Genomic DNA, 12,763 nt, shown 5'->3' on the forward strand with positions numbered 1-12,763 from the left:
TCCCTATAAGCTAGAATAGGTTCAAAGGTTTTAGTGAAATTTCTCACCTGGCTTGAAAGACAAATACGATTTCAAATGGAAATGGGAGAGAGACAGTGAACCAAAGCAGGTTTAGACTGCTAGGTAGGAGGGTAGGCATGAGCAACAGGGGGTAACCTAGCTGAAAAGGAGGCAAGCTGATCTCTAAACCCCCTCTCAGACACACCCAGGGGGGCCCACAGAGTTGCTACAAAAATAACCAGACTGTTCCAACTCCAGCACTGGGAGCCCTAGGCACACAGTGGATACAAACTAACCACAGGGGCTTCCTCAAGTAATCTTAGGCAGCTAGGAGCCTATTAAGGGTTCATAAATATTCTATATGTATATATACATCTGATTACAACAGACTGAATTATGGGAGGACACACGCAACAGGGCCTGTTGTTATTTAACTTGCAATTGCTAGTCGGCCTTGAACGTATGCCTAGTTGCCTTCCCTTTCTTGACTGGTGGTGGGTACAAGCCCTATTCTGCACAGGGCACAACCAAAAGGAGGAGATGGGAAATACAAAGGGGAAATCAAGAGGGATTGTTATGATGACTCCTTTGGGATCAGCTGGCTTCCACATTTTGAGAGTGTCTGTCTAATAAAAGATCTGTCTGCTTGAGCCAACCAGAACTGTGACTTGTCTGTTGTTTTAAACCCTTTAGTGAGTGAAGTCGCTCAGTCGTGTCCGACTCTTTGTAACCCCATGGACAGCAGCCAACCAGGCTCCTCTGTCCATGGGATTTTCCAGGCAAGAATACTGGAGTGTGTTGCCATTTCCTTCTACAGGGGATCTTCCCAACCCAGGGGTCAAACCCGGGTCTCCTGCACTGAAGGCAGACGCTTTACCATCTGAGCCACCAGGGATTTTTAGTCTGTTCCAAACTTTTGTTTTGAGGAGACGAGAACTGAGGAAGAGATATAAACCGACCTGATAAGACTGTCAAGACAAACTCACAAAGTTCAATGACTGTACTGACAATAAATAACTTTATTAATAATTTCAATGGCCCAAGCGACCAAAAGGCACAGGCAAAGCAGGGAGTGGTTTGCAACAGCCTGGCTGTGTCTTCCCAGTCTTCTCTTCTCACTGGATAGCATGCTCTGGTCCAGACCAGGTGATGTCTCTAAGTGGGGCATGTGAGTTACTGCACACATTGGTAGGCATGCTGGTTATAAACACTTCTACTTTATGTGCCAGAGAGTTGTACTGCTCATGTGATATTTTTTCAAAGAAACATGCAATTACATATCTGCAGATTATAGGTTTAACTGTAAGCAATGGCAAACCAGTTAACTTGTTCAAAATACTTCATGGAGAAGGATTCTCCCCATGGCAGACCAAGCCACCTGTCTTGTCTCCCCGGAAGCATTCTCCTGGTATTCAGGAGAGAAAAACAGCACATCAAGAGCTTTAACAACTTCCCTCCCCTCTACTCAATGAAAATATAATTTTGAAAAAATAAAAACAAAAAAAACAGATGGCAAGTTCAAATAATGGTGAACAACCCAGTTTAACAGAAACAAAGAGAGTACTGAGACGAACTGAATAATCCAACAGTGGAGAACACATGAAATCAAATAGTAGAAGCCTCAAACTTTAGCCTTTAGCCTTTATCCTAGGAGTGGCAGAAGAGGTACATGGTCAAGCTAAACTGAGTTATTAGTATTTGATTTTTACCCAATGAGGGCTTGCAAGAGTGAAGAAAGACTTGAAAGGAAAGCTATGGCACCAGAGCTAAAATCCGGGAAACATTACTACTCTAAGTAAAACTATCTCATATCATTATTTTATGAATCAATTTTACTACACATACTCAGTATTTTTAATATAAGTGCTAATTCTTATTTCTAAAGTTTTTTAATACTCAACATGAGACACAGCACTAGATCACCATAACGAAAACTCATTTATGGTCAGATGATGCCATATCAATTATCAGGTACGTCTATGTCTTTCTTTTGAGGACAGGGAAATTCCCATTTAGGATACCAATACAAGTGAATTTAAGGTATCTGCAAATCTGACATTTGTGAGTTTGACTAAAGCAACCTTACAGGCATGTGGCACATAGTAAGCTGTACTACTTCTGCAGCTAAAATTCGAAATGCATTTTCTATGGGACTGTTGTGTGAAAGGGAACTGACTTACCGAGAGAGTGAGTTTATGTAGTTAGATGTAGATATATCTGCATCTCAAAGAGAGGTTTGCTGTTTGTTTTTTTAAATTCTCTACTCATTTTGAACATAATGATTCTCATAAGTTGACAATGATTTTAATACTTTAGGAAAAATGAGCCTTGCCAAAACAGCCAACTACTAACACTAGTATTAGAAGTAAAAAGAACATAAAGAGGCAAGGAGAGTAAGCATTCTTAACCAGAAAAGATCATCTGGATCACTTACAGTTGGATTTGCAAACAGTATTTCTCAAAGGTCTGGAAAATCTCTTTAGCAACTGTCAAAGGTCTGATTTAGGACATTTTAGAGGAGATGGTGATGAACAGGAAGGCCTGGCGTGCTGCGATTCATGGGGTCGCAAAGAGTCGGACACGATTGAGCGACTGAACTGAACTGAAAATCAGTTGTAAAATCTCCGGTGTATAACCAAATGTATGTTATTTTGAAAAGCATATCCATATATTTTACCAGATTGGTGGTAGAATCTGAGACCCAAGATAAGCTATCAATGACCTACATGAATTAATAAATTGAAAATATTTAAGACACTTTCTGACAACAGTAAGAATCCAATAAAAATCAGCCATCATGGAAGACAAACTTCAAACTCAAAACAGTTTGTTGCTGAGTTATATATATATATGTGTGTGTGTGTGTTTTGGTGATAACAAAAGCGTGATTTCTCACAGTACCGCACCGAAGTACATAGGGAGTAAGAGTGAGGGTATAAGGTGAAAAGCCAAGCTGGGCCGTATACCAACTGCAACTGGAAAAAGGCTAAACAGGCACTTTAAACACAAAGAGTATTTGAAAAGGCACAGTGATTTGAAAGAACAAGGTATCAGTTTAATGCAGGTAAAAAGAATCTCTTCCCCTTTGTTACAGTTTTCTTTTTCCTTAGAGTGAATTCTGTATCTTAATTCTTCTTTACCCAACTAAGAACTTCCAGATTCTTTAGAAAAATTTAGAAGCTTCTTTTAGTCAATGAAAGTTTCAATTCAAAGCTTTCATGAAAGTTTTTGCATTATAAACCCTGAAAAAAAGTCCCTGAAGAGTCTAAGATAGGACTGCTCTCTTAGGGATTTAACAATGAAACTAGTTTCTTGGTTTCAAATCCTCACATCTTTAAAAAAAAAATACTCACCATTCACCGTGAATTCAACCTCGAACTGCATCGTGCTAAAAATGAGATCCATAAGAGTGGCATTCTCTCCTTGGAATGCAAGAATCTTTGCCCATATTGTAAGTCTACATTTATGCAAGACAATGTCCAGGATATTAAAAAAAAATACTTGATAGGTGTGTGCAAGGGTGCTTACACATTCAGGTGTAAGTCCATGAAAGCACACGTGCATTTGCAAAGGTGTAGGTGTGTCCCAAAAGTGAGTATGTGCATGCAAGAATGTAAACATGTAAGCAAAGATGTGTGTGTGTGAACGTATCTGGTAAGAAAGTGAGAGATAAAAGTGTATTGCTTCTTTGTCTTTCATTTCCTTTAAGAAATGTTCAAGGAAGATGAAAGGTAGACTTCAAGGAAAACTGGTGTCTTCTATTCATAAAGCAAACATAGTTCTATGATTCATCTGCACCGCCAGCACATGCCCCCATCCCTGGCCTGAAAGAGGAGTCTGGTCATTGTTTCAGAGGGGCAGGAGCAATGTCAGTCTCAGAGTTCTTTAGAGTCTGTTAATTAAACTATAAAGAAATTTAAAATTTTCTTTTAAAAACAAAATATTACTACTCACACATACTTTGCCAAAAGACACCCTTTATTAAAAAGCATGCAAATTAGTATCAGAAAAGAGATCAAAGTTCCTAATATGTTCTAATACTTTCTAACATGTCTCTAATATGTTCTAATATGTTCAGTTAATATTCTAGTACACAGAGACTATCACTATAAGCTCTAACACCCATAACTGATACTGCAAAGACACGTCGATCTAAGAAGGCCTCACTGGCAGTAACTGTATGGATGCTGCAAAAAACCAGAGATTCTCCTGTGGCAATATTTACAGCTTTAAGTACATCAAGTGACAGGACATCTGAACTCTTCCTGTAACTTACTGTATAGTTCCTCTTCTGCAACCTGGCTCTGACCTGGTATTAGAAAACTGATTAGGCTTTTGCACTTTTTGTAGGTGGTATGACAACAGTCAATGTGAATAGAATAAAATAAATCCATGTAAAATTAAAAAACACACACACAATGATAACAGATCAGCAATTCAGTTGATGTAGATACAGACAGCTATAATTCAAATATTCAGCTATAATTCAAATATTCAGCTATAATTCAAATGCTACTTGGCCTGTAATAACATTATTTCTCAAGTATTACAGTATTATTAACCCAGTTTCGTGGTTCTTTGTACAAGAAACATTCTTGCAATCTATGGTACCTTATCCCAAGTCCCAAGCTTATTTTATTCAGAACTTAATGAAGTTTTACAATAAGGATGTTGCCTAAAAAATAATAATGGAATCAAGTATTATGTTTTAAAATAGTGTCACAGATAATTATTGCCAGTCACTTCATCTTTTAAATAACACATGAAATAATAGCTTCTTTCTACACTATTAATTGGGAGTTCCAGCTGGATACAAGAGAGCTGAACCCTCAAGAATGAAAATACCTAAGCTGAATTAAAATCATATTCATTGGTTTAAGTGACTTGACAAGTATGGGAAATTATTACTTGGCTCTTTTACTTGACAGAAGAATTTCATCATGACAGGATAAGATATTGTTTCTCAAAAGAAACATACAAAACTTCCTAGCTGGCAAATAAAAGTTCAGGATTGCTTATTTTCTATTAGCATTGTTAAACAGATTTTGTATATATATAGCATACACCACTTACTTTCATTAAAAGCATATTCAAATCCTTCCAGTGTATCAGGAAAATCAAGAGGTGGTTCATCTTTTTTCATTAGTTCATCCAAATCTATCCTAGATAATAAATCTAGAAAAGAAATGACATGAAATTTACTTATATTCATTTTCATAATTAATAACAAAGATGGTATCTTACATTTATTTTAATTTTTTTTCTTTTTCTATTAGTTTACTTTTTATGTGTTGCCTTAAATGGTAAGATTCTTATTAATAATTTTTTAACTTACCAAAATGCTTCATTGTGATGACATACAGTATCAATCAATATAACATAAGTACTTTCAAAACTGTAATTCTCCAAACAATCACAACTCAGATCCTATGTATCACAATGATTATGAACTTCTTTCCCTTCAGAATATACAGCTACTAATTTGTACCTTATTAACCTCCTTCTATCATTTTTTAAAATTTTCAGATATTAATATGACTTTTAAAGATCACCAAAAGTTACTAGTGCTATGAATAAGGGAACTTAAAAATCTAAATAATAGTAATATACTATCCGTCAGTTCAGTCGCTCAGTCATGTCTCTTTGTGACCCCATGGACTGCCACATGCCAGGCCTCCCTGTCCATCACCAACTCCAGGAGCCTGCTCAAACTCATGTCCATCAGGTCAGTGATGCCATCCAACCATTTCATCCTCTGTTGTCCCCTTCTCCTCCCGCCTTCAATCTTTCCCAGCATCAGGGTCTTTTCCAGTGAGTCAGTTCTTCACATCAGGTGGCCCAAGTATTGTAATTTCAGCTAGGCATCAGTCCTTCCAATGAATATTCAGGACTGATTTCCTTTAGAATGGACTGGTTGGCTCTCTTTGCAGTCCAAAGGACTCTCAAGAATCTTCAACACCACCACAGTTCAAAAGCATCCATTCTTTGGTGCTCAGCTTTCTTTATAGTCCAACTCTCACATCCATACATGACTACTAGAAATGCCACAGCTTTGACTAGACGAACCTTTGTTGGCAAAGTAATGTCTTTGCTTTTTAATATGCTGTCTAGGTTAGTCATAGGTTTTCTTCCAAGGAGCAAGCATCTTTTAATTTCATGGCTGCAGTCACCATCTGCAGTAATTTTGGAGCCCAAATAAAGTCTCTCACAGTTTCCACTGTTTCCATTATTCTACTTTTAGAGGGGAAATAACAATAGTAAAATAAAACATGCTAACTGGAGAAAACAGGCTGACACAAAACAGTTTCTATTCTTCACATCATTTGACTATACATAATAAAAGACTGTCAGCAATATTTTGCAAATAAGCATTTTATTTCTGAATCATTTTAGATACAAATAAGCTGAAAGATAGTACAGACAGGGTCTATATCCAGTTTTCCCTATTGTTAACATTCTACCTTACCATGCTACGTTTGCCTCAATGAAGAAACCAACGTTGGTACATTACTATTAACAAAGCCCAGGTATTATTCATCCGTTTTTCCGTTAATTTCCATTTTCTGTTCCAGGATTCCGCCCAGGACACTACATTGCAAACAGTCATCCCGGCTCCTCAGTCTCATCTTTTTATTTTGTGAGCATTTTCTTATTTCCTGTTACTACACGGTGTTGCAGGCATATCTTGCATTTTCCCTGCCCCAGCCTCAAATCAGTCTGTCAACAGTATGTAACAATTTCTTATAGGTTATTACTGGATGAGGCAAAAATTCTCACTATATGTCATCTTCGTGTCACATGCAAACTTGGAACAAATAAAAGATAAACTTCAAATTTATTTATCTCTCAAAAGATTTTCTTTTTTAAGTTTAGATTTTGAGATTTTTTTTTTCTCATTCAAACTCAAGTTCCTAGAGAGAAAAAACTCCTAGGACACACAGTATAGCAAACCAGCAACTCCCCACCCCCAACCCCGGCCTTTGTTTAAAACAAAAGAATCTCAGAAGTCACACTTTATTTCTGTCTCTCACTTACAGAGATATAATCAATCCACCTGTACAGATCACAAAAATATGCCAGAAGATAAAACAGTTTGTCTACCTCCAGTCTCGAGTCTCTCTTTGTGGGACACAAAGATAAGATATCAAAAAACTTGTAAAAAAAAAAAAAGAAAGTCATTGTTTAAAACTCTTTAAACTACTGCATCGGATAAACCTCAACTTACATAAAAATATACCATCTTCAACATACAAGCTAGTTTATTAAAAAAAAAATCTGCAAATTATCTAGTAAAATAAAAAATGTCACAAAGTATGCATACTGGGGCAAATGGGTACATGCTGACAAATTTCTGATTCATTAGTAAGGTTCTGAACAATGTGTAAATCTTTGCAAAATTGATTAAAATACTTTTTATCAAAAATTGGCTTGAAGATTCTCACTTTTCTCCTTCCATTGAATTAAATTCTTTTACTTCACAGTCATCTTCCACAATTCAAAACTTAGAATCCTCTTAATCAGATACACACAAAACCATCCAAAATATAAGCAGCTGTATTATGTCTAATATTCATTTTCTATCAGCTCAGATCATAAAATGCCATCTAACATCCATATATAAGATTTCACATACTATACCTCATATGACCATCACAGCCCTATAAAGCAGTAGCACGTTATCTTCACTGTCTTTGAGACAAGGAAATAAGCCCAGAGACATAAAATGGCTTGCCCAAAATTATACCTTAATAGTACTGTGGGATTAAAAAAATAAACTTATTCTCCAATATCTAAGTCAGTACTCTTTCAAAATCCCTATACTTTTATTCTATGTCCTGTATAAGCTTCAATATAGTCTAACCCCTCTCTTCATTACCTTATAAAAAGAATAAACTCTTCTGAATACAGAAATATGCTTTTGCTTTGACCAAAAAGTTCCTTTGAATGATAAAATGAATAATAAACTAAAACATGTATTCCTCAAACTCCTCCTCTGTCAGTTAGAGAACTAGATGTGGATATTTTTAATTTCACTGGCATTGAGTGTCTGTGCTCAGTCACTCAGTCACATCCAACTCTTTGCAACCCCATGGACTGTAGCCCGCCAGGCTCCTCTGTCCATGGGATCCTCCAGGCAAGAATACTTGGGTGGGTTGCCATGCCCTTCTCCAGGGGTCTTCCTGACCCAGGGATCCTTTATTGTCTGAGCCACCAGGGAAGCCCAAGAATACTGGAGTGGGTAGCCTACTCCTTCTCCAGGGGATCTTCCCATCCCAGGAATCAAACCGGGGTCTCCTGCATTACAGGCGGATTCTTTCCCAGCTGAGCTACCAGGGAAGCCGACTTGAATAGACTCAGAAAGAAACTTTCAGAAATTATTTTTCTGCTTTGTAAAAGGAAAACAAAGCTATATAACTGCATTTTGCAGAAATTGGGTTCCAAGGGCAGTAGATTAGGTAAAAATCAAGTATAATAGAACATTTCCATGCAAAATCCCTTCAATCTCCTATAAAATACAGTACAACTGAATCCTTATAACCTAAATATACATCAGATGTAACCACTGTTTTTTCTAAAACAATCTCTGGTCATTAAAGCCATTTAGCAACTAGAATTCTAAACTTCAACTAAACATATGAAGTCATTGGATAAAAATACCATTTTATACCCCCAAAGAACTGAAAACAAAGATTCATACATTTGTACACCCCTATTCACTGCAGTATTACTCACAACAGCCAAAAGGTGGAAGCAACCACAGTTTCCATAGACAAATGAATAGTGTGATAGTTAATTTTATGTGTCAACTTGACTGGGTACCCAAATATTTGGTTAAATATTATTCTGAGCATGTTTAGGAAGATATTTCTGAATGAGATTAACATTTGAATCTGCAGACTGGGTCAAGCAGGTTGCCCCCCACCTCCAATACAGATGAACTCATCCAATCCACTGAAGGCCTGAGTAGAACAAAAGTGGTAAGACAGAACTCCTACTCTCTGTATAACTGTCTTCAAGCTAAGACATCAATCCTCTCCTCCCTTCACAGCACAGGTTCAGGATTTTGTCACAAAGCCTTACTATCCTCTGTAGGTAACTAGTCTCCTTTTAAGAAATACCTCTTGGCCTGCTACTGGGCCTAAGTGGAGATTGAACACTTAACCACAGGCTGCCAGCTTACCATGAGACCTTAGCAGGCCATCATGAACTAGATGGTAAGTGACACACCAAGAATTGAAGTTGGGTGTGTACAACAGCACTCCATCATTAAATAGGGAGTGGTGTGTATGTGGTTAGGACTGAGCAAGCCCTGAAGACAAAAATAAGTAACATGCGGGAGTAGCCCAAATGCCTATGGTCTCCACTCCTGCGACACCGCCTTCTATTCATCAGCACGCACCTAAAGCCTCATCAGCTGGCAGAAGAAGAGAAAACTCGAGTTTGGATCACCGATGGTTCTGCATGATACTCAGTCCCCACCTAAAAGTGGACAGCAGAAGCATCAGAGGCCCCTTTGGGGACATCCCTAAAAAACAGCGGTGAAGGGAAATCTTCCCAGTGGGCAGAACTGCGAGCAGGGCACCTGGTTGTTCCATTTCTCTGGAAAGAGATATGACCAGATGAGTGACTATGAAATGATTCATGGGCATGCGGTCAATCGTTTGGCTGGATGGTCAGGGACTTGGAAGGAACACGATCGGAAAACTGGTGACAAGGGAACATGGAAGAGGTATGTGGACAGACCTCTCTGAATGAGCAGCAGAATGTGAAAATATTCGCGTCCCAAGTCAGTGCTCACTAAAAGGTAAGCTCAACAGAGGAATATTTTAAAAATCAAGTGCACAGGATGATCCTTTCTGTGGACACCAATCGGCCTTACCCCAGTCAAATCTGTCATCACCCAATGAGCTCAAGAACAAAGTGGCCACCGTGGCAGGGTTGGAGGTCATGCGTGGGCTCACAATATGAACTTGCACCCACCAAAGCCAACCTGGCTACCGTCATAACTGGGTGTCCAATTTGCCAGCAGCAGAGACCACCATGGCAGTCCTCAACATGGCACCATGTCCTGGGGGTGATCAGCCAAGTAACTGGAGGCAGGTTAATACACTGGATCAATTCCATCATGAAAGGGGCAGAATTTTGTTCTTACTGGATTAGATACTTTCTCTGGATACAGATTGGCCTTCCCTGCACTCACAGCTTCTGACACATCTAACTATCTGTGGACTTGCAGGATGCTTTATCCACCAGCCTGGTATTCCACACAGCATTGTTTCTGATCAAGAAACTCACAGCACAGGAAAAGAAGTGCAGCAATGGGCCCATGCTCACGGAACTCACTTGTCTTACCGTGTCCTTACCATCTTCAAGTGGCTAATTTGACAGAATGGTGGACTGCCTTCTGAAGATTCAGTTACAGGGCCAGCTGGATGGCAGAATCTTGCAGGGTTGGACCAAGATTCTCCAGGAGGCAGTATACACTCAGAACCAGTGTCCAACACATACTGCTATTTCTCCCAGAGCCAGAACTCACAGGTCTAGAAATGAAGGGGTGAAAATGGGAGTGCCACCACTCACTGTTACCTAGTGAATAAGGAAAGAATGTCTGTTCTAATTACTCTTATTTAACATAGCACTGGAAGTCTTAGCCAGGGCAAAAAAGCAAGATGGTTAATGAAGAAATAAAACTGCCCAATTAGCAAATAACATGATGGTCTACATAGAAAACTCCAATTTGTCTACCAATAAAACCTCTGAAAAAAATAAGCAACTTCCAAAAAGTCACAGACTATATCAGTACACAAAATTTGACTGTATTTCCATAAATGATCAGTAAAAGTGTGACAATTGAAATTAAAAACACAATATCATTTATAATCACTCTAAAATTATAATACAAATCTAATAACATATGTATAAGACTTAATTATATGATGAAAATTACAAAGTGTCAATGAAGGAAATCTAAGATCTAAATAAATGATAGATACTCCATGTTCATGGATTGGAAACATCAATTCTAGTAAAGATGTAAATTCTCCTCACGTTTATCTATAGGCTTGAATGCAATCTCTATTAAAATGCAAGTAAATTATTTACTGTGTAATCTCACCCTGCTTATTTAACTTATATGCAGAGTACATCATGAGATATGCTGGACTGAATGAAGCACAAGCTAGAATCAAGATCACCGGGAGAAATATCAATAACCTCAGATATGCAGATAACACCACATTTATGGCAGAAAGCCAAGAAGAACTAAAGAGCCTCTTGATGAAAGTGAGAGAGGAGAGTGAAAAAGTTGGCTTAAAACACAACATTCAGAAAACTAAGACTGGCATCTGGTCCCATCATTTCATGGCAAATAGATGGGGAAAAAATGGAAACAGTGACACATTTTATTTGGGGGGGGGGGGCTCCAAAATCACTGCAGATGTTGACTGCAGCCATGGAATTAAAAGACGCCTGCTCCTTGGAAGAAAAATTATGACCAACCTAGATAGCATATTAAAAAGCAGAGATATTACTTTGCCAACAAAGGTCCGTCTATTCAAAGCTATGGTTTTTCCAGTAGTCATGTATGGATATGAGAGTTGGACTATAAAGAAAGCTGAGTGCTGAAGAATTGATGCTTTTGAACTGTGGTGTTGGAGAAGACTCTTGAGAGTCCCTTGGACTGCAAGGAGATCCAACCAGTCCATCCTAAGGGAGATCAGTCCTGGGTGTTCATTGGACGGACTGATGTTGAGGCTGAAGCTCCAATACTGTGGCCATCTGATGCAAAGGGTTGACTCATCTGAAAAGACCCTGATGCTGGGAAAGATTGAAAGCAGGAGGAGAAGGGGACGACAGAGGATTAGATGATTGGATGGCATCACCGACTTGATGGACATGAGTCTGAGCAAGCTCTGGGAGTTTCTGATGGACAGGGAGGCCTGGTGTGCTGCAGTCCATGAGGTCGCAAAGAGTCGGACACGACTGAGCAACTGAACTGAAATTTTTTTTTTTTTTACAGTTATAGGCAATTTTACTCTTAAAATTTATATGGAAAGGCAAAAGACCTAGAAAAGCCAAATAAGAATGAATTTGGGAGAATCATCCTAGTCAAACTTAAGACTTACTATTTAAGTTCAGTAATCAAGAGTATGACTGGAGAAGAGACAGACACAGATACATGAAACAAAATAAGAGAACCTCAAAAGATGAAGAAGGAATTCAATAGTGCAAAGATTTTTTTTCCACAAATGGTGCTGGTGCAATTGGACATCAATATGCAAAAAATACAAACCTTGACCTAAGGCTCATCTCTTAAATAAAAATTAACTCAAAACACATCATTAGTTTAAATGTAAAATCTAAAACTATAAAACTCTTAGAGGAAACATAAAAAAAGATCTTCATAAAGCAGGGCTAAGGAAAGAGTACTTAGACCTAATACCAAAAGCATAGTTCATAAAAGAAAAAAACTGATAAATAGGACTCTTTGAAGGATAAATTTTATTTATTCTGTCAATTTGCTCTAAGATATATTTTATTTAACATTTGCCATTTTATCTTCTAATATTTTCAGTTTTGACTACTTCCTTAATCATTACAAGCTCATGTGCTAGGCATTTATCTTCCTGTTGTACCAGTGAAAAAAATGATTCAGAAAAGATAAGCAATTTGTTTCATGGTAAGTGGGAAAACCTCAGTTTGAATTCAGAAAGTTCTATATTTATAACCTTATTACTATATTTAGACTACCCATATGCTTTTA

At 38.0% G+C, this 12,763-nt stretch overlaps 1 protein-coding gene across 21 annotated transcripts in view; it reads right to left on the reverse strand.

The window, feature by feature from the left end:
- The window catches only part of ARB2A (ARB2 cotranscriptional regulator A), a 407,046-nt gene that overhangs the window by 355,377 nt on the left and 38,906 nt on the right, over positions 1-12,763 (reverse strand). For all 21 annotated transcript variants that reach the window (XM_060416002.1, XM_042250753.1, XM_042250755.1 and 18 more), the window contains one exon: positions 5,074-5,175. In XM_060416002.1, coding sequence (XP_060271985.1) covers positions 5,074-5,143 — 70 coding nt within the window. In that variant the 5' untranslated portion in view covers positions 5,144-5,175. The remainder of the gene's footprint in view (positions 1-5,073; positions 5,176-12,763) is intronic.

The sequence above is a fragment of the Ovis aries genome, chromosome 5 (genome assembly GCF_016772045.2).
Source record: "Ovis aries strain OAR_USU_Benz2616 breed Rambouillet chromosome 5, ARS-UI_Ramb_v3.0, whole genome shotgun sequence".
In the NCBI taxonomy this organism is placed as follows: Eukaryota; Metazoa; Chordata; class Mammalia; order Artiodactyla; family Bovidae; genus Ovis; species Ovis aries.